Source organism: Vicia villosa, unplaced genomic scaffold (genome assembly GCF_029867415.1).
Source record: "Vicia villosa cultivar HV-30 ecotype Madison, WI unplaced genomic scaffold, Vvil1.0 ctg.000349F_1_1, whole genome shotgun sequence".
NCBI classification, from domain to species: domain Eukaryota; kingdom Viridiplantae; phylum Streptophyta; class Magnoliopsida; order Fabales; family Fabaceae; genus Vicia; species Vicia villosa.
Genome location: NW_026705156.1, coordinates 784,894 through 808,078, shown reverse-complemented (window position 1 = coordinate 808,078; position 23,185 = coordinate 784,894). Strand labels below are relative to the sequence as shown.

At 33.0% G+C, this 23,185-nt stretch overlaps 1 protein-coding gene across 1 annotated transcript in view; it reads left to right on the top strand.

Annotated features, from left to right (window-relative positions):
• The first annotated feature begins 4,352 nt into the window (after positions 1–4,352).
• The window catches only part of LOC131627087 (uncharacterized), a 33,522-nt gene continuing 14,689 nt past the window's right edge, over positions 4,353–23,185 (top strand). Inside the window, exons 1-2 of the mRNA XM_058897913.1 lie at positions 4,353–4,485; positions 7,322–8,673. Of these exons, the coding sequence (XP_058753896.1) occupies positions 7,865–8,673 (809 nt within the window). The 5' untranslated portion in view covers positions 4,353–4,485; positions 7,322–7,864. The remainder of the gene's footprint in view (positions 4,486–7,321; positions 8,674–23,185) is intronic.

The window sequence follows — 23,185 nt, the reverse complement described above, 5'->3', positions numbered from 1 at the left end:
CCAATCTTCACCCTTAAAATCACAAAACTCACATGGATCAGTGACTTGTCTTACAATCTCACCCTTAATCAATCTTGAATTTTATTTAAAAATTTCACCCTAATTTCATGCAGATTTCATTCACTCATTCTCTAATTCCCCCCCTTTTCATAACAAACCCTATACACGTTTGAGTCAAATTTCACACATACAAATAGTACTATATGACAATACACTATTCTATTCATTTCCATCATAAAAAAACCTATCCTTACTTTGCCCAAATCGCATCCTCATCATCACTTTCACTCAAAGCTCACTCTCCCTTACTGCAAAGAGCTTCACACCGAAGCTCTGGTACAGTAGAGCTAAGCCTTTATGCACTACTCTCAACCTCCTATCATCCTACACTCATACTCAATAGGTCCATGCACCCAGAAAATCCCTCAACGTACAACAATATTCAACACAACAACATCATTCATTTTCTAATCTAAAGAAGGAGTAAAAGAAGCTTTAGGGAGGGTGAATATTCTCCAAACAACAACGCCCAAGTCACCACGGTACTTCCAAACACCGTGGTGACATCTCTAAACTCAGGCGTTAATATTTTTTTTATATTTTTAAATTAATAATTGTTAGGATATAATAACGGTTTTAAACTCATAGTGGTATTACAACCAAGCTTTCAGGGTTCGAACCTCAGTGCACTAAACTATTTTATTCCTTTAACGTTAAGGCACACCTTTTCTTTTTTATTTATTTTATAAAAAAAATAAAAGGGATATCACTACGGTTGCTTTGTTCAACCGTTGTGATATATATATATATATATATATATATATATATATATATATATATATATATATATATATATATATATATATATATATATATATATATATATAAAAACCTATCACCACGGTTGGTAATGACAATCGTTGTGAAATAATTTTCCTATATATAAGCGAATTAACTTCCACTTCTTGGCAATATCGCTGTATCTTTCACAACAAAACCCTAGCACCAATTTTTTCTCTTCTTCTTCTTCTTCTTCTTCGTCATTAACTTTCCTATTCTACAGTATAGCTGTCAATCTTGTTCTTCATACATGAAGGTATTGTTCTTCTTCCTTATTCTCTTATTTTCGTGTATGTTGTTGTTATCTTTCACATGATTCTCATATGATTTTTTCTCTTCTTCATCGTCATTAGCTTTTTTGTATGTTGTTCTTGATAAATCTAGATAAATGTTTGTTGACATGATTTTCATATTATTTACTTCGATTTCACATGTTTTGTTGTTGCTTGTTGTTGCTGACAAACCATTTTTCTGGTTCGTGTTCACCACCTTAACAAAGCACATACGTGGCTATCGTACATATGGTTTGCATAGCTATGGAAAAAATATAAGAAGTGTGAAGTTATTGTGGAAACTTCACCCACCTTATATTTATTTTTCATAACTTCACAAACTAGATGAACTTCATAATTTGTTCCAGTTCCATGATTATTTTCAATAAAAGGTGCGTTCTTGAAACAATTTAATATATATTGTGATGTTGTATGTTGTTAGTGTTTTGTTTCTAAAATTTATGTTTTTCTGATTTTGTTGCATGTATTTGTTGTGTTGCTGTATGTTGGTGTTGTTGACAAATATTCTCAAATCAAGAATAAGACATTGCTAAGTCACAAGAAAGAGGCTTCTTGTGACGCACCTGTTGCACTCCAATTTTTGACCTCTGAGATCCCATCATTTTCTAAGTGTTATGATCATTATTGTTATACCCCAAAATTTGCCTGCGTTTTTTTAAAAAGAGAAGTCAACAGACTTTTGTCTAAAAATTTGGAGTTTTATACAATCTTGGATTTTTATTTCATAAATATCCTGATTTTATAAATACTCAATTTTTAGAATTTTTTTTATACAGTATTTTGGTTCGCTGTTAAATTTATTCTTACATAAACGCCAAATACTGTTTATCACTTCATACACTGTTTATTTGAGATTTATTTTCAGATAAATAATGCTGACGCAGTTGGTACAGAATTAAAATTTGCAGGCGCGGAGTCCGGGTTTCAGATTATACTGGTAACAATTAAATTATTATTGGTTTTATTTCCCACTAATTTTTATTTTTATACTATATTATTTTTTCAAAATCTCTTTCTTTCTTTTCAAATATCTTCCTTTCTTTTTCTTTCAAATCAAATCCTAGCTTTATTCTATACCCCTTTTCTTTTCAAAAACCTACCATACTTTTTTTTCAAATCCTACTAGTATTCAAACGGTAATACTCCATTTCCAACGTCTCTATCTCTCTCTTTTCACTCTATAAATACTCCTCATTTTTTCCATAAATTCTCACATCAAATTTCACTCATCTCCCAAATTTCTCAAACTTCTATCTCATAATTATTTCCTCTTCTTCCCCGGCAAAAATGGCAAAGTGGATGGATACACTTTTTCTTATAGTCATCACTATTTTTACAGTGATCATGTCCTTCTTCTGTCTGCATAGTCCTGAAAAATGCGGACCTGCAATGGTTACACTTCCGATCATCTATTTTCTGTTGTTCATAGCATGGATTATTAATCGTCATTTTTAAAGTTTGCCGTATCTTTTATTCTCAATTAATGTACCGTTTGTTTGTCGTACTGTTCATTATATTATGTAATATTTGTACTGTTAGTATTAAATGTTGTACTATCTGTTGTACGGTAGTTTAATTATCAAGATAATATTATGTGTGTTAAATATTTATTTTTCTGTGCATTAAATATTTTTTCAAGGTTATTATCGGTAATTTCGTATGCGTACAGTATATTTTATTTATTTATTATGTTTGTGTTTTTCTAACAGCTCAGGTAAATAAAATTTTCACCATTAACACAACAAAAAAAACAAAAAGAAAAAAAATTAACTTTAACTGTTAAGTTTTCACTTTAACTGTTACGTTAATACTCGGACGCACAGTCAATAGCTCGAACAGTCAACAGACGACCAGTTTGACCAAAAAGTCAACACACAGTCAAAAATGCAATTTTTTGTCAACATCCATATTTTGTCAAAAGATTCATCATGTGATCAATGGTTGATCATAATTCATCAAGAAAAGTTCAGAAATCAACAAAACTCAAAATTGCAAAATTAGAGTTTTTTTACCTAAAAGTCAACTGAACTTTGACCGACCATAACTCTCTCATAATTTATCAGAAAAATTCCAACGAAAGCTCATTCTCAAGGAAATTCAATTCTTTACAACTTTGATGTTGGAACCAAGGTCAAGAAATGCTTCCGCCTAAGAGATATAAGCCAAAACATTACAGGTCATTTTCAAAGTCAACAAAAAGCAGTTTTTTGTCAAAGCCCATATCATCGAAATAACTTCTCCAAATGCAAAAACGCTTCCAAAGTGGCTTGTAGAGGACATCTTGGGCTTTCTAAAAAGTAAAAGAACACTTTCATAGGATCAAAATTGAGGGAGATATGCCTTGATGAAGTTGACCTTTTTTGGAAAATTGCATGAAACAAGTAATGACCAAAATTTGATTTTTTTTTCAAAAAGGCCAATTCTTTTGTGATTTAATCTTGATTCTCATATGTTTAAAGATATTCACAATATATCCATGATTCATGACATTTTTATTTCATTTTAATTAAATTTTATTCATTTAAAATTTAATTAAAGTGAGATAATTCAAAGATATTATCCAAGATGCTCATATGATACAAGCAATGATCCAATTCATCTCTAAAGGCCAAGATTCCATTCAAGATATGCAATGATCATAAGTTGGAAAGAATAATAAAACACTTGAGATTTTAAACCATGGTTAGTCTTTTTAACTTAAGGCATTAAATGCTAATATTCCATTTTATCTTCAAAGTTCATCATCACATATTTATCAATAATTATCCCAAATACTATCATCATTTTTTTTTGTTATAATAGAATATTCTAACTAACCATATTTTTTTTCCACCATCATTTTAATAGTTTATCTAACCATCTTATCTTATATTTTTCTACAAATCTTCATTCTCAATTTTTATTTTAGTTAATATTATTTTAATTAACCATATTTTTGTTTAAATTTATTTTATTAGTTATGTTATTATTATTATTTCGTTTTTCTTTTTTTATAATATTTTATATTTTTAATTTCATTTTTGTTATTGTCTTAAACCAAAATTAGTATTTAAGTTTTATTTTGATATTATCTTATAACTTGATTTTACTATTTTTATTTTGATATTATCTTTAAATGTTATATTTTAATTTTTATTTGTGTTATTATCCTTATATCATTGCATACAAGTTTTTCCTATAAATAGGCAACCATATGTTCATAATGAAAGGGAGGAGGACACCAAAAAAAAACATTGTCAAGTCTTTGTTTTCTCTTTTCTTTTCTCTCTTCCAAGTTTCAAGTTTCAAAGGGAGTAAGAATTTGGAATTACAAAACTAAGAAACCTCCACTCAAACCAAGCATCATTTGAAGGTAAGTTTCCTCACTTTGAAACTCTATAAAATATGCATCATTTATATTTCATTTTAATTCAATAGTTTCTTTTATTTTCCAAATATACTTTGATTTATCTAAGTATTCATCCTTGTTTCCTTTTTTACTTGATGATATTAAATATTGAAATACTTCTTTGCCATTGATCAAGCTCACCATGATCCATCATAAACTCACCATACAAGATCCTTTTATTTATTTTTCTTCAATATCTTTTAATCAATTTATTTTCTTTGCATAATTAATTAAAAATACCTAAAAAACCAAAAAAATATTTTTCCTTTAGATTTAGGTTTATATTTTTATAATCTAATTTTTGACATAAAAAGAATATTTTTTGTTAAGTTTAATTATTTGTATAATTATTTGTTTAATTAGTTTGTTAATTAACTTAAAATCAATTCCAAAAAAATCACAAAAAAAAAAATATTAAGTTTAATTTGTTTTATATTTATTTTTGTATATTATTTGATATTATTTCTTTTTTTTTTTCTTTGTCCCGAATTGGAATAAAAGATCAAATATGGCAGAGATTGTATGCAGTTGATTTAAGACTTTTGGAAATTTATCGTGTAGTCACTATGATTCTATCAAGCTTCTGATAAATTTTCATTAACTTTAAATCCGAGATCATCATTCACTCACCATCGATCTTTACTAACATCGTGAATATACTTGACTAGCTTCAAGATGATTCACGTGCTAACATACTAACAATTGACTTTAATTTCCGCATTTTATTATATTGTTCTTTATATTTCTTGCTTTATGCTTTATTTTATTATTTATTATTTATGTTCTGTTATTTTTTCTTTGTCCACTTGGACATATTATTTATATTTCTGTTTTTTTTTTTGTCCATTTGGACATATTATTTATATTTCTGCTATTTTTTCTTTGTCCACTTGGACATATTATTTATATTTCTGCTATTTTTTCTTTGTCCATTTGGACATATTATTTATATTTCTGCTATTTTTTCTTTGTCCATTTGGACATATTATTTATATTTCTGCTATTTTTTCTTTGTCCATTTGGACATATTATTTATATTTCTGCTATTTTTTCTTTGTCCATTTGGACATGTTATTTATATTTCTGCTATTTTCTCTTTGTCCATTTGGACATATTATTTATGTTTTCGCTATTTTTTCTTTGTCCATTTGGATATATTATTTATGCTTCCGCTATTTTTTCTTTGTCCATTTGAACGCATTGTTTATGTTTCCGTCATCTTTCTTTTGTCCACTTGGACCATATTTTTACCTTTGAGCTAAAATATTAATAATCAAGATAAAACTAAAAAAAATCACTTTGCACACTTGCACCTCTATGGTTTTCCCTCTTATTACTTTTTTTAATCATACCATCATTTAAGAAAAGTATTAAATGCATAGGTAAGATCTTATAAATTGAGAGTAGATAATTCCTAATTGCTTGCTCAAAAACTTTCATTTTCAAACAACGTATTTTCAAAACTTCTCATCTATTTTCAAAACTTTCATCTGGTATTTGAAGGGCATTATTCCCAGTGAAACTCTTCAGAGACCTATGTGACATATTGTCCATCTTCACTTCTTCTATTTTCAAATCAATAAAGCATTTTAAAAAGTGAGCTAAGCAATTAAGAGCCCATGGATAACCATGGATACAAAGGGTGCTTAAAACCTTCCCTTTGTATAACCAACCCCCCGAACCCAAAATCTGTCAAAAGGTCTTTCCTGTTCTTTTATGCCTTTCCTAAATGTTGGATAAAATAAAAGTCGGTGGCGACTCTTGCAAAAATATAAAAAAATAAAAAGAAAAAAGAGCAAGGAGTCAGTTCGCAAAAAACCGAGTTTACAGAACTGGCGACTCTGCTGGGGATTTGAAAAATCTTTTTAAAAGAGGGGTTACCTTAGAGTTTTTGATCACTTTAATATTTGCTTATACTTGTTTATTTTGTTTTTTTTTTCCTATTCTGGATATACGTGTGGTTCCGTCACTTGAGATACATTATGGACAAATCCTAACCCGGATTAAGTACACATAAGAATTAGGTGGAGGGTATAGTCATGTACAGGCGTACGTGAGAATCCTTCCGCTCAGTGGAGGTTCCTTGTTGGTAATATATGTTTAGCATGTTTCGTAGCGAAGACATTATTGCTTTCATTAAACTGTAGAAGCTGAGTTGGCCGTAGAACCCCAACCCATCCTGGCCTTATTAGGTTGTGGCGCAGAAACTATTCAGGTGAAGACTTGGATTAGTTGTCATGCGGAGAGCCACACTCAGACGAGTTTTTCTTGAGAATATTGCTAGCTCACAAGTTCAGTTGTGCAAGCCGGTAATATCCGAAAGAAGAATGTGGACTCTGACGTATCAGTAGAACATGTTGTGCAGGTGATTAACCCTTAGTACTATCCCATGTTTGGTTCTTTGACCTCATGCTCGTGACGTTGAACTTTGGAACCTACCTTATGTGCACCATGTTTGTGTTACAATTTCTGTATATGTGGCATTCATGCATTCATACATTCATAAAAATCTTTTCCTTTGATTTCCAATGAACTCAGAGGTCTTTCTTTGTAAACATCGTAAGTTTCATCAAACTCAATGGATCTTGGGTGTTGATGGGGTGAAAACTCTAATCCACCAAAATGGATGATTGATTTTGATGATAACTTGATCAATGCTTTAATCCAATGCTTGAATGTTTGCAAAGTAATATCTTAAGTTTTTTGAAACTCAAAAAAAAATATAAACAACAATTGCATCTTTTGCATACATACATCCAGGTTACCCATGAAACTTATCCTTGTCTGTCTCTATCCTCAGAGTTGTCTGTCTACCGTCAAGCTGATTCCTCCACACAAGTACGGAACTAGAGCCAACGTCAGATTAAGAATGGAGTATCAAGAGCAACATAACGTAGAGGTCAGAATGGAAATAGAGGACTTGAAGTCAAGTATGACTAAGCTCACTGAAATGCTGCAAGTTTTGATTGCTAGAGGGGAACCGCCTCAGAAGACTGTCATTGTTGAAGTCCCAAGTGCTGATGTTGACCCTCAACCCACTCAACAACCACCTTCAACATGGCCCGAGTTTGGTTTGCCACTTGATTTTACTCCTCCCTATGAGAAGACTCCTGGTATTGGTCAATCATCACGACCTGTGATAGGTCAAACTTCAAACCCAGTTATTCGTGCTCCTATCATGACTAAATCTCAGCCCATTGTGCATACTGTTGCTCAACATGCTTATGAGAATCCTTTATTTGAATACCAAGCTGCCAATTCCCAGAATGGAAGCCAAGGGGATGCTGGAGATATTGAAGGTGTCAAAGAATAATATCAGACTTTGGAAAAGCGATTGAGAGCCATGGAAGGCAATAATTACTTTGGGGTCGCTGCTAAGAATATGTGTTTGGTTTCTGATGTCGTCATGCCTGCAAAATTCAAGACTCCTGAATTTGAGAAATACAAAGGAAACACCTATCCAAAAAATCATTTGATCATGTACTATCGCAAAATGGCTGCTTATACTCAAAATGACAAACTGCTCATCCATTGTTTTCAAGATAGTTTGAGCGGAGTTTCGCTAAAATGGTATATGGGACTCGAGAGGAGTCGTATTCAATGTTTCCAAGACCTAACTGATGCTTTCATTAAGCAATATAAGTATAATTTGGACATGGCACCTGATCGCCGACAACTACAAAGCATGTCCCAGAAAGAGAAAGAGTCTTTCAAGGAATACGCTCAACGCTGGAGAGAGCTTGCTTCTCAAGTAGAGTCACCTTTAGTTGAAAAGGAACTAACAGGCATGTTTATGGATACTCTCTCACCTTTCTTCTGGGAGAAGATGATCGGTAGTGTATCTTCCAACTTCACAGACTTGGTAACCATTGGTCAGAGACTTGAACAAGGAATCAAGAATGGGAAAGTTACTCATGTTGTTGAATCCTCTAGTGGGGCGAGGAAGCATTTTGGAAACTTCCAGAAGAAAAATGAGACGAATGCTGTGTCGGAAGACAGAAGATCTCGTCATAGACCTCATAATGGTGATCAACCTTATGTGGCTGCTGTTGCTCCTGTGCGAGTTCAAGCTCCTCAACCTGAGGTTGCTAACCAAAATCATATTCGTAATAGGGTTGACTTTGACCCCATCCATATGACTTATACTGAATTGTATCCTGCATTGGTTCATAAAGGGTTGATCACAACAAGAACTATGCCTCCTCTTCGAAACCCTCTCCCTGATGGTTTCAGATCTGATCTTCATTGTCCTTTCCATCAAGGGGCGGCGGGCCATGATTTAGAAAGATGTTTCCCTTTGAAGGCCAGAGTTCAAGAGTTGGTTAGATCAAAGATGCTATCTTTTAAGAATGTTGGTCCCAATGTTGTCACTAATCCTTTGCCAAACCAGAGTGGCTGAAGACAAGTCAAAGGCAATTATCTTCCTAAAGCCAAGTGTTTCAGACGGGATAGCTCATCCTTGTTGCTGATTAGTCACTAGGCCTTGTTTCTTTACTGTTTGCATTTCCTTAATTGTGCTGTTTACTTTTAGACTTTGTTTGTTTATGAATGGTGATTTTAATGAAATGAGCATCGTATGTTTGAATTCATTTTCATCTACTATGTCTATGTTTATGTTTCTTTTACAAAAAAAAAAAAATTCTATTTTGCTTTCTCTATCAAACTTGTGTTTTATGCAAAGATTGGAGGGAGGATGATGACAACGAAATACCCAAGTTGTTGAACTGTATGCTTTCAAATAAAACTTTGCTGACGATGTACAGGCATTGTTTCAATTCCCAAACACTGGAGAAATAAGGAAGTTAATCCCTCGTCAACCCCTTTGAGCCTAGAAGTTGGTGTTTCTTTCTATACGAAATAACCCATATTTTAACCCGGGGCAGGGTAGTTCCCAGTTAATTTGGTTGTGCATTCTATTTTAAGAGAATCATTCAATACGCCTTTCAACAAGTGTTTCAATCACAAGCTTTCCTCCGCATACATCAAAGAAGTGCTGGAGATGCCAATCAAAAGCTGATAATGGTTCATTATAATCATTAAGCAAAGTAGTCACTATCTTTCAGAAAAAAAAAAGTAAAAAAAATAGAAAATCAAAGAAAAGCCTGCTAAGTCAAAATCAAAAAAATGGCTTAGGCAAAATTAAGGCATCCCGCTGACTGTAAGTTCAAAATCAACAGTTCAGGCAAAAGTTAGGGATATCAAAAGAAAGAAAATAGAGAGAAGTCAATAAATTCTTGAACCACAAAATGTTGTGACTATCAAAAGGAAGAAGTGACTGCCATCTCTAAGTTTTTTTGGCTTGTGAACTATCATCATTACAACAGGTAAAATTCTAAAAGTCTCCTGGAACCTGAATGCATATTTTGAATTAACTGAGTTTAGGACTGAAGATCATCACGAAGATGGGGTGGGTTACAAAATTTTTGAGCCTTTTACCTTTTGTTTTTTTAAACCATGAACCTGACCACGTTACAACCTTCAAAAGCCATAATTGAGGCGAGGTTTATTTTGAAAGCATACTACAACAAGGTTGCGTAAGCTGACTCCCAAGAGATTTACCAATCATTTATGTTGATACCATATCTTTGTTTTATCTTTCACGTTGATTGTTTTAACCTTTATGTTTTGAACAGTGATTCCATTTTCTTTACAAAGTGACTTTAATTTCAAAAATATGTTTTGAGCATTGCATTAAAATTACCATTCTTGAATGAACATTTTATTTGCAAGTAAGCACTCATCTTCTAGGAAGTTCAAACAGTCGAGAAACTTGATCAGTGATCCTATCAGGGGCACGTTACTTCAAGATCCTGTTGTTCATATGTTTAATCAAGATTTGTTGATCAGAATACCCTCTTCAAGATGTATACTATGGCAAGTCTTCCCAACATTCATTTCAAGAGTTGAATCCGTGATCAGTTCATCCCCAACATAGTTCAACTGAAGCCATGATCAGTTAACTTGCAACAATTATTCAATCAGGGGAAATCTTCTTCAGCAATCCTCAAGCATAGTTTATCAGTTCTTCTCAAAGGATCATTTGTTTAATACAGTTATCAGTGTGACAAGAAGTTTATTCAAGCATCTTCCGAAGCAGAGTTGGTAGAATTTCCGTGTTGAGGAATCAAAGCTCCAATCTTGCCTCACAAAAGAGTCATTCTCAGTTGTCATAAATAACTACATTGCATTGAGCATTCATCATGCATAGAAAAATTTGACATCATGCATAGAAAAAAAATTCAACATCATGCATAGAAACAAACTCATGCTCATTTATATTTTTCCAAGTCTTGTTATTATCAACATCTTACCTTGAGATCAAAGTCCAACTTACTTGGCATTGAGCTTTAATATTATTCAATCACGCTTTACTCTTGATTGGGCTTTATTTATATTCAATCATGTTTTACTCTTGATGTTGTTTGATCGTGCTTTACTCTCGGTTGGTGTCTCAATCATGTTTTACTCTTGATGGCCTTTGATGTTATCCAATCATGGTTTACTCTTGATTTCTTTTGATGTTCAATCATGTTTTAGTCTTGATTGCCTATGATGTTATCCAATCATGGTTTACTCTTGATTGCTTTTGATACTATTCAATCATGTTTTAGTCTTGATTGCCTATGATGTTATCCAATCATGGTTTACTCTTGATTGCTTTTGATACTATTCAATCATGTTTTAGTCTTGATTGCCTGTGATGATGTTCAATCATGTTTTACTCTTGAATGCCTCTGTTAATTTATGCTCTTTTCCAAATTCATTCATGTTTTACTCTTGAATTATTTCTGATATGGGTTCCAGAGATTTTTCTTTCTGAACGTCTCTATTGATTTCCTGTCCAGAGTTCCTTTCACGTTTTATTCCTGAAAGCTTCTGTCGACTGTTTCTTTCTTTTGTGAAGTCCGATTCTATTCCTGGATGACTTATACCTTTTCCCCAACGGAGTCTGTTTACTTCTCCCCTGTGGTGTCCTGTTTCCATCTCGTGGAAATCATATGCATTCATAATCATAAGCATTACATTGCATCTCAGGTTCAAAAATTGTGTTTTTATATATATTTAAGTCTCTTCAATCACGTCGAAACGAAGATTTCCAATCTTCACATCTCCGGATAGAAGAAACTTAAATAGGGGCATCTGTTGCACCCCAATTTTTGACCTCTGAGATCCCATCATTTTCTAAGTGTTATGATCATTATTGTTATACCCCAAAATTTGCCTGCGTTTTTTTTTAAAAAGAGAAGTCGACAGACTTTTGTCTAAAAATTTGGAGTTTTATACAATCTTGGATTTTTATTTCATAAATATCCTGATTTTATAAATACTCAATTTTTAGAATTTTTTTTATACAGTATTTTGGTTCGCTGTTAAATTTATTCTTACATAAACGCAAAATGCTGTTTATCACTTCATACACTGTTTATTTGAGATTTATTTTCAGATAAATAATGCTGACGCAGTTGGTACAGAATTAAAATTTGCAGGTGCGGAGTCCGGGTTTCAGATTATACTGGTAACAATTAAATTATTATTGGTTTTATTTCCCACTAATTTTTATTTTTATACTATATTATTTTTTCAAAATCTCTTTCTTTCTTTTCAAATATCTTCCTTTCTTTTTCTTTCAAATCAAATCCTAGCTTTATTCTATACCCCTTTTCTTTTCAAAAACCTACCATACTTTTTTTTCAAATCCTACTAGTATTCAAACGGTAATACTCCATTTCCAACGTCTCTATCTCTCTCTTTTCACTCTATAAATACTCCTCATTTTTTCCATAAATTCTCACATCAAATTTCACTCATCTCCCAAATTTCTCAAACTTCTATCTCATAATTATTTCCTCTTCTTCCCCGGCAAAAATGGCAAAGTGGATGGATACACTTTTTCTTATAGTCATCACTATTTTTACAGTGATCATGTCCTTCTTCTGTCTGCATAGTCCTGAAAAATGCGGACCTGCAATGGTTACACTTCCGATCATCTATTTTCTGTTGTTCATAGCATGGATTATTAATCGTCATTTTTAAAGTTTGTCGTATCTTTTATTCTCAATTAATGTACCGTTTGTTTGTCGTACTGTTCATTATATTATGTAATATTTGTACTGTTAGTATTAAATGTTGTACTATCTGTTGTACGGTAGTTTAATTATCAAGATAATATTATGTGTGTTAAATATTTATTTTTCTGTGCATTAAATATTTTTTCAAGGTTATTATCGGTAATTTCGTATGCGTACAGTATATTTTATTTATTTATTATGTTTGTGTTTTTCTAACAGCTCAGGTAAATAAAATTTTCACCATTAACACAACAAAAAAAACAAAAAGAAAAAAATTAACTTTAACTGTTAAGTTTTCACTTTAACTGTTACGTTAATACCCGGACGCACAGTCAATAGCTCGAACAGTCAACAGACGACCAGTTTGACCAAAAAGTCAACACACAGTCAAAAATGCAATTTTTTGTCAACATCCATATTTTGTCAAAAGATTCATCATGTGATCAATGGTTGATCATAATTCATCAAGAAAAGTTCAGAAATCAACAAAACTCAAAATTGCAAAATTAGAGTTTTTTTACCTAAAAGTCAACTGAACTTTGACCGACCATAACTCTCTCATAATTTATCAGAAAAATTCCAACCAAAGCTAATTCTCAAGGAAATTCAATTCTCTACAACTTTGATGTTGGAACCAAGGTCAAGAAATGCTTCCGCCTAAGAGATATAAGCCAAAACATTACAGGTCATTTTCAAAGTCAACAAAAAGCAGTTTTTTTGTCAAAGCCCATATCATCGAAATAACTTCTCCAAATGCAAAAACGCTTCCAAAGTGGCTTGTAGAGGACATCTTGGGCTTTCTAAAAAGTAAAAGAACACTTTCATAGGATCAAAATTGAGGGAGATATGCCTTGATGAAGTTGACCTTTTTTGGAAAATTGCATGAAACAAGTAATGACCAAAATTTGATTTTTTTTCAAAAAGGCCAATTCTTTTGTGATTTAATCTTGATTCTCATATGTTTAAAGATATTCACAATATATCCATGATTCATGACATTTTTATTTCATTTTAATTAAATTTTATTCATTTAAAATTTAATTAAAGTGAGATAATTCAAAGATATTATCCAAGATGCTCATATGATACAAGCAATGATCCAATTCATCTCTAAAGGCCAAGATTCCATTCAAGATATGCAATGATCATAAGTTGGAAAGAATAATAAAACACTTGAGATTTTAAACCATGGTTAGTCTTTTTAACTTAAGGCATTAAATGCTAATATTCCATTTTATCTTCAAAGTTCATCATCACATATTTATCAATAATTATCCCAAATACTATCATCATTTTTTTTTGTTATAATAGAATATTCTAACTAACCATATTTTTTTTCCACCATCATTTTAATAGTTTATCTAACCATCTTATCTTATATTTTTCTACAAATCTTCATTCTCAATTTTTATTTTAGTTAATATTATTTTAATTAACCATATTTTTGTTTAAATTTATTTTATTAGTTATGTTATTATTATTATTTCGTTTTTCTTTTTTTATAATATTTTATATTTTTAATTTCATTTTTGGTATTGTCTTAAACCAAAATTAGTATTTAAGTTTTATTTTGATATTATCTTATAACTTGATTTTACTATTTTTATTTTGATATTATCTTTAAATGTTATATTTTAATTTTTATTTGTGTTATTATCCTTATATCATTGCATACAAGTTTTTCCTATAAATAGGCAACCATATGTTCATAATGAAAGGGAGGAGGACACCAAAAAAAAACATTGTCAAGTCTTTGTTTTCTCTTTTCTTTTCTTTCTTCCAAGTTTCAAGTTTCAAAGGGAGTAAGAATTTGGAATTACAAAACTAAGAAACCTCCACTCAAACCAAACATCATTTGAAGGTAAGTTTCCTCACTTTGAAACTCTATAAAATATGCATCATTTATATTTCATTTTAATTCAATAGTTTCTTTTATTTTCCAAATATACTTTGATTTATCTAAGTATTCATCCTTGTTTCCTTTTTTACTTGATGATGTTAAATATTGAAATACTTCTTTGCCATTGATCAAGCTCACCATGATCCATCATAAACTCACCATACAAGATCCTTTTATTTAATTTTCTTCAATATCTTTTAATCAATTTATTTTCTTTGCATAATTAATTAAAAATACCTAAAAAACCAAAAAAAAAAAATTTCCTTTCGATTTAGGTTTATATTTTTATAATCTATTTTTTGACATAAAAAGAATATTTTTTGTTAAGTTTAATTATTTGTTTAATTAGTTTATTAATTAACTTAAAATCAATTCCAAAAAAATCACAAAAAAAAAATATTAAGTTTAATTTGTTTTATATTTATTTTTGTATATTATTTGATATTATTTCTTTTTTTTTTCTTTGTCCCGAATTGGAATAAAAGATCAAATATGGCAGAGATTGTATGCAGTTGATTTAAGACTTTTGGAAATTTATCGTGTAGTCGCTATGATTCTATCAAGCTTCTGATAAATTTTCATTAACTTTAAATCCGAGATCATCATTCACTCACCATCGATCTTTACTAACATCGTGAATATACTTGACTAGCTTCAAGATGATTCACGTGCTAACATACTAACAATTGACTTTAATTTCCGCATTTTATTATATTGTTCTTTATATTTCTTGCTTTATGCTTTATTTTATTATTTATTATTTATGTTTCTGTTATTTTTTCTTTGTCCACTTGGACATATTATTTATATTTCTGTTATTTTTTCTTTGTCCATTTGGACATATTATTTATATTTCTGCTATTTTTTCTTTGTCCACTTGGACATATTATTTATATTTCTGCTATTTTTTCTTTGTCCATTTGGACATATTATTTATATTTCTGCTATTTTTTCTTTGTCCATTTGGACATATTATTTATATTTCTGCTATTTTTTCTTTGTCCATTTGGACATATTATTTATATTTCTGCTATTTTTTCTTTGTCCATTTGGACATATTATTTATATTTCTGCTATTTTTTTCTTTGTCCATTTGGACATATTATTTATATTTCTGCTACTTTTTTCTTTGTCCATTTGGACATATTATTTATATTTCTGCTATTTTTTCTTTGTCCATTTGGACATATTATTTATATTTCTGCTATTTTCTCTTTGTCCATTTGGACATATTATTTATGTTTCCGCTATTTTTTCTTTGTCCATTTGGATATATTATTTATGCTTCCGCTATTTTTTCTTTGTCCATTTGGACGCATTGTTTATGTTTCCGTCATCTTCCTTTTGTCCACTTGGACCATATTTTTACCTTTGAGCTAAAATATTAATAATCAAGATAAAACTAAAAAAAATCACTTTGCACACTTGCACCTCTATGGTTTTCCCTCTTATTACTTTTTTTAATCATACCATCATTTAAGAAAAGTATTAAATGCATAGGAAAGATCTTATAAATTGAGAGTAGATAATTCCTAATTGCTTGCTCAAAAACTTTCATTTTCAAACAACGTATTTTCAAAACTTCTCATCTATTTTCAAAACTTTCATCTGGTATTTGAAGGGCATTATTCCCGGTGAAACTCTTCAGAGACCTATGTGACATATTGTCCATCTTCACTTCTTCTATTTTCAAATCAATAAAGCATTTTAAAAAGTGAGCTAAGCAATTAAGAGCCCATGGATAACCATGGATACAAAGGGTGCTTAAAACCTTCCCTTTGTATAACCAACCCCCCGAACCCAAAATCTGTCAAAAGGTCTTTCCTGTTCTTTTATGCCTTTCCTAAATGTTGGATAAAATAAAAGTCGGTGGCGACTCTTGCAAAAATATAAAAAAATAAAAAGAAAAAAAAAAGAGCAAGGAGTCAGTTCGCAAAAAACCGAGTTTACAGCACCAATGTTTTTTTATTTAAATTCTTATATAGGTTGACAGTAGATGAAATATAGTTTATTATATGCTATGTAGATTGTTTGTTTCATTAACCTTTCACTGAAAATGCATTCATTAAAATTGACGAAGAAACTTATAGTCTAAAACCATTTTTTTAAATCAATTTATCTCAATTAATGTTTTTTAGATTGCATGTGTCTCTTCATTCATTTCACGTTCTTTAGCATTAATAATGTGATTCAATGACATGATTCCTTCAATACATCGATATCTTATAGTTTAATTTGAATACAATATAATTATTGGCTAGGTCTACCTCATTGTCGTCACTTATCATTGTTATGATGATAAGTCATCATAACAATCACGATGATAAGAGACGATGATGAAGTAGACCTAACTAATAAATTAATGTTATTCAAATTAAACTAGAATCGAAGGAATCGATGCAATGAAGGAATCATACCATTGAACCATATACTATGTGTTAAAGAGCAGGAAATGAATGACGAGAGACATGCAATTCGGAAAACAATAGTTTGTTTAAGTTGGTTTTTAAGAATAGTTTAATTTTCAGATTATATACTTCTTCATCAATTTGAATGGTTTTATTTCTTTAATGAGGTGTGTGAAAAAAAATCTACGTAGTATATAATAAACTATGGATACTTTCCATAACGGTTATCTAATGTAACCGTGATGAATTGTAATTTATGTTCCAAAATGTTGCCGCGGAGAATAAAACATGAGATCTTTAGGTTTATAACCACATTTGAGTTTCCTAACAGTTATGATATCGTCCGTACTTACCAGTATACTACAACGGTCACAAGACCGTGATTGTAAGTAATACATTTACAAAAACACTCTACGTAACAATGCCTGGACTGCGTGATTACATATCTTTTCCATCCGTTGTTATATGCCTTTTTGTAGTAGTGAATGTTGTTGTTTGATTCCTCTGTTTTCTTGGTTTTGAAATATCACTATCCATTTTTGTTTTGTTTGCATTATTCCGAACAGTTGCGTGTCCGAATATAAATGTAGGTCGGTTATTTATTTGATTTGGCTTTTGACTGAGGTACCAGCTTCAATTTCATTTGTTTTTTTTAAAGATTTTCTGAACTAGGTTTTATTTTGTGAGTGAGTTTTGTTTCGATTTTTCTTGGAGGCTTTGTTGCCTCAAATTGGCGCCTGTAATGAGTTCAGAGAAGTTTGAGAGAGGGTGTTGGTGTTTGCATTAGGGTGGTTTGAGGTCGTTTGGGCTATGGTTCATGAGGGTTGAGGATTCAGTGTAACACCCCATTTCTACCCGACGAATATTACAAAAATCAGAGTTATAAAATTTCCAACAAAACATGGGATGTTACACTTTCAACATAAAAGTCACGACATTCAATCATTTATAATTCAGATACATAACACATAAACAACACCTGTTTTATTCTTTAAAATTCAAAACAATTTCATTACTACGCAGAGGATTCACAAAATTCAATTTAAATTGATATAATCTCATGTACAACTCAAAACCACTTCAAGACATCAAGTCTTTAATGAAAACAACTTATAAATTCAGCAACATAATAAAAAAACAACAATAAACAAACACGCGTTCATCCCCGAGTGTTACGTATCAGAGCGACGACACCGACTCGAACTAATGAAGGTAAGCAGCCTTCATTCTTGATTACCTGCGTGTTACCAACATAGGGGTAACATTCAAACAGAAGGGTGAGATATCAAACCATATAATAAAACGTATGATAAGTAATATATTAGAATCTGATTATACAAAAATCACTGCTTCACAACTTGGCAAGCAACATCAACCACAACATAAATATCAACAAAATATAACCAATAATTTATCAACACAACAACTCAAATATACGACGTGGAATGCGACTCGTTACAATGCACATGCATGTGATACCAATGGAGCATAACTCCCAACTTAATAACGGAGCAAAACTCCCAACTTAATAACAGAGCAAAACTCCCAACTTAATAATTGCCAATTAATAGAGGCATCAACAAGGCATAAGCCTTCAACTTCAACTTTATGCCAATCCAGGTCAACGTGTTTGCCAATCCAGACCATCGCAAATATGTATGTATGTGACTCGATGAAATGCGACAATCACAAAATACAACTTCAACAACAACAACAACACTACTTCAACAACAACACAACAACGAATCAACAATTGGCCATAAGCCTACAACTTAGTCTTGCCATTAAATAGGCATAGCAACAACAACGTATCAACGTTTCGACATTGGCAATAAGCCTATTACAATTCAACACTGGCCATAAGCCTACAACTTGGTCTTGCCAACTATTAGAGACAACACAAAAAAATTCATACTCACCGTTATTCACACAAAAACAACACAATGACACACACATACAACCAACATACAACATCATTATAATTTCACACTCATTCAACACTCCAACCAAATATTTTTATTACTTTATTCTATACTCTTAACTTGTGACAAATTATAATAATATATAGAGTGAAGACCCATTTTAATCCCTCACAAATATTACCTGAGTCAAATTAGTCCTTTATAATAAAACTAGTAACAAACCCGTGCGTCTGCACGGGTTCTGGTACGGGACGCGCATTTGTTTCAGATATTTTTTAATAGAAAAATGTCTGGTACCCGTGAAAAACTATTGATTGAATGTATAGAAAAATATCTGGTACCCGTGAAAAAATATTAATTGAATTTATAGAAAAATGTCTGGTACCCGTGAAAAAATATTAATTGAATATATAGAAAAATATCTAGTACCCGTGAAAAAATATTAATTGAATGTATAGAAAAATGTCTGGAATCTGTGAAAAAATAATAATTGAATGTATAGAAAAATATCTGGTACCCGTGAAAAAATAATAATTGAATGTATAGAAAAATGTCTGGTACCTGTAAAAAAATAATAATTGAATGTATGGAAAAATGTATGGCACCCGTGAAAAATAATATTGAATATATATGTCTGGTACCCATAAAAAAATAATAATTGAATGTATAGAAATGTAATATCCTATATTGTTCTAAGCATGATTATGTGATATTAGTAGAATAATGAACCATGTGGCATAATGGTAAATATGGGTTAGATAAAGGGCATGTTGGTCCAAGAGAGAGATATAAGGGTTTGTTTGGCTGAAGGGATCAGAAGTAGGAAAGAAGATGAGAAACTTAGAAGCATGGGAGAGGAGAGGAAGACTCATGTTCATCTTCATCAATTGCATTTTCGCACACTATGAACAGCCTTCACTAAACAGGTAATAACTCTTCACTCGCAACTCCGATTGAGATGATTCTGGTCCCGTTGGAAAGCTTACGAATTTCTCTACAATTTGCATATATGGATCGCCTCTTGCATGTTCTTTATCATGGAGAAAAACGCGTTTGAAGTAGAGGGTCTGATGCTGATTTTTTGGGAAAGACATGCATGCGGGTTTGACAACATTGGAGGTAGAATTTTAATCAAAGGAGAACCTTGAGAGCATCATTATCATCCTTTCAACCTCTACAACTCAGAACCTTCATGGGATAAGGTGAGTTCCATAGTTAGGAATGTGGGTAGGATTTTGGGAATCTTACATGTCAAGGGTTTAGATTGGGATAACTTGTTGCATGCTTGATCAATTCATATAAATGTGTTCTTATGATGCTTCCTTATGCTTTGGATGATTAATATAAGCCTTGGGTCGACATTGTATGTTAGGGTTTGATTTGGGGTGGATTGAGATGCAAAGAATGGCTGTTAGAACCCAAAATTCGTGTTCTGCACTGTCAGGTTCGCTACAGCGAACTCTGTGTTCGCTGCAGCGAATGCCTGCAGACTGCATAATTCTATTTTCAATAAAACGGCCATGACTTGAGTTCTACAACTCGAAACGGAGCGCCGTCAGAAGCGTTGGAAAGGTCTTTCAGTTCTCTACGTGATAATGCTCAGATAATATGCTTTTTATGCAGACATAAATTATGGTACATGATTACGTGTTGCTTGGGATTAGAATAAGCACAATTAGCCACGAGTTTATGGCGATAAGATGTTATCCTTGTGTTAGACTTGGACCAAGATGTTAACTTGACTATTAAGCTGCATAATGTTACCCTAAACTGAACTTTGAATCCTTGGCGTATTTTTAGGAGTTTAAATGTGTTATGGGAAGTTCTGGTTTTTCCTTTGTTAAGAACTTTCGCTTAGCGAACTTTGGCTCACTGTAGCGAGTGGTTCGCTGCAGCAACCGAGTAGCGAATAAGTCTGGGAATTGATTTGATTTATTCGCTGGAGCTCGCTATTGCTCGCTGTAGCGAATCGGGGCTTCGCTGGAGGTTCGCGTAGCGAACTGGCCTGATGCAGAATTTATACCTTTCCCTGTTGAGTGTTGTTTCGTTCCGTATCGGGAACCGAAAGCCTCATGTTCTGAAATGAGAATTATCATGATATTAATTGATTGATTATGTGTTTCTATGATGATTGAATGCATGATTACACTATGGTTATGACATTGGTATACATGTTTGATGATGTATGAATCACATGTAACGTTACGTATAATTATGCATTGTTTCCCGTTTGTTCCGGTTGAACATTCGGATGTGATTTCCTGTGTGATGGCTTATACCGTGCGGTGTGATCTCGGTGATGTGTGTATATGCTTGAATCGGAGTAGGCCTTGCTAATAGAGGGTAAATCGCTTAAGACCACGACTATTGCTGTGTGATCTTTAGTTCGTGCCTTGCTGTGTGATCTGGGATACCTTGCTGTGTGATCTGGGTATGTCGTACGCACCTGAGCTACCATTGCGATGCGCTGAGAGGGTCTTTTATGGCGTTCCTCTAGCAGGTACACATCTGCGTGCTTGGTATGGTGAGGTAGTGGTACCATATAGGATGCACTTCTCAGTAAACTCACCTCTAGTGATGTCATATAGACAATATTACTAGGCTTTCGCCCGGTGAGCTCATGTAGTCGTGATGGCGTTTTGTACATTGTTGCGATCACATTGGCGTATGGTGATTGACGGGGCCGTGAAGCCATGTAGGCAAGTCACAGCTGTAACTCGTCACGGATAAACCATGTAGGACTTATCCGATTCACTTGCGATGTGCATGTACAAGTCTCTCGACAATTAGGCATGAGAGGTAACTCATCGAGGGTGTGGATGCGTAGTCTATGTAGCAGGCAAGTAAACTTACTCCTGGATTCCTCGTACATGGGTACGAGTCTGCATATCTGCTTGTTGTTGGCTGTGTACCTGTTTGTTTGCTATCTCGTCGGCTAGTTATGGGACTACCAACGATGATATTACCCTTGTTTGTACTTGTACCTAGCCGTGAGGAAAAACCCGGATTCTCGGTGAATCTGTTTGCTTGCATGTACCTTGTAGAACCGAGTGAACCCGTAAGATAGGGGAACTCACTGAGATTTAGTAATCTCACCCCATTCCTCTTAATTTTTTTTCAGGAACAGGTTAGAGGTAGATGGATTGCTGGATGGATTGCTTGAAGCCTATGGATAAGCAATTGGCAGGAAGACCTCGTTAGACATTACCTTTCCGCTGTGCATTGTTGAAGACAAGCCAATCATATACGTTTTCAGTTGGACATTTGAATTGTATACGAATTTTAATTCCTTGTCTTTACCGCTTATGTATGTTTCTTGTACCATTTATAACATCACTACATATTATTCTAGACATATATGTATAGGGGTGGCAAAACGGGCCGCCCGCCCCGCCCGCCGCCCGCCCCGCCTTATGCCCGCCAAACAACAAGCGGGGCGGGCATGCCCGCCAAGTAAAATGGGCATCAAAATCATGCCCGCCCCGCCAAGATGGCGGGTTGGCGGGCGGCGGGCTTACCCGCCTATTTTTATTTATATATTTTTAATAGATTAATATGTTTTTTTTACCTTTTAATTAAACTTTTCACTTATTTTTTAAAACAATTTTTTATAGAAGTAATTTTTTAACAAATTTACTCTAAAAAATATTACATATATTTATAAATGAATGCATAAAATAAACCATCAAGAATTGCAATTACTAAAATTAACTAAAAAAAGAGTGAGTTTTGGAGGAGGAGCGGGTTTTGGCGAGCGGCGGGCTTTGGCGGGGCGGGTATGGCGGGCGGCGGGTTTTGGCGGGGCGGGCTTTGGCGAGCGGCGAGCGTAAAATCCCAACCCAACCCGCCAATTTTTGGCGGGTGCGCGGGCGGCCCGGCAGGCCCCGGCCCGTTTTGCCACCCCTATATATGTATGGGGTGTTACAGTTGGTATCAGAGCAGGTCGATTCTTGTCCCTGCCATGAGACATCAATAGCAATTCTCTTCTCCCTCACATGTGTGTGTTACTCGCCCGATTTCTACTATCATAGTATTCATTCGTTGAGCCTGGCCAGCTCACTGACTGTATATGCGATAGATAAGATCGTGGTAGAGCCACTACGAGGATGCGTAAGATCTGAAATGACTCGAGCTGAAGTAGTAAAAGCCAGTTGAGTAGAAGAGATGTTGAGATTGTCCGCCATAAGAGGAGTGTCGGTCGCGGAATCGTGGACAACCCAATTGTCGTAGTAAGGTTTGAAATGATTGGGAGTTCTAAGTTTTCGATTGGACAGAGTGAACCTTCTTTGGATCCTTGTAGTAGTGGAGGAAATTCACGAAGCGACTGAGTAGGAATGAAGTAAGGGAATTTTGTGATAAAGCCCA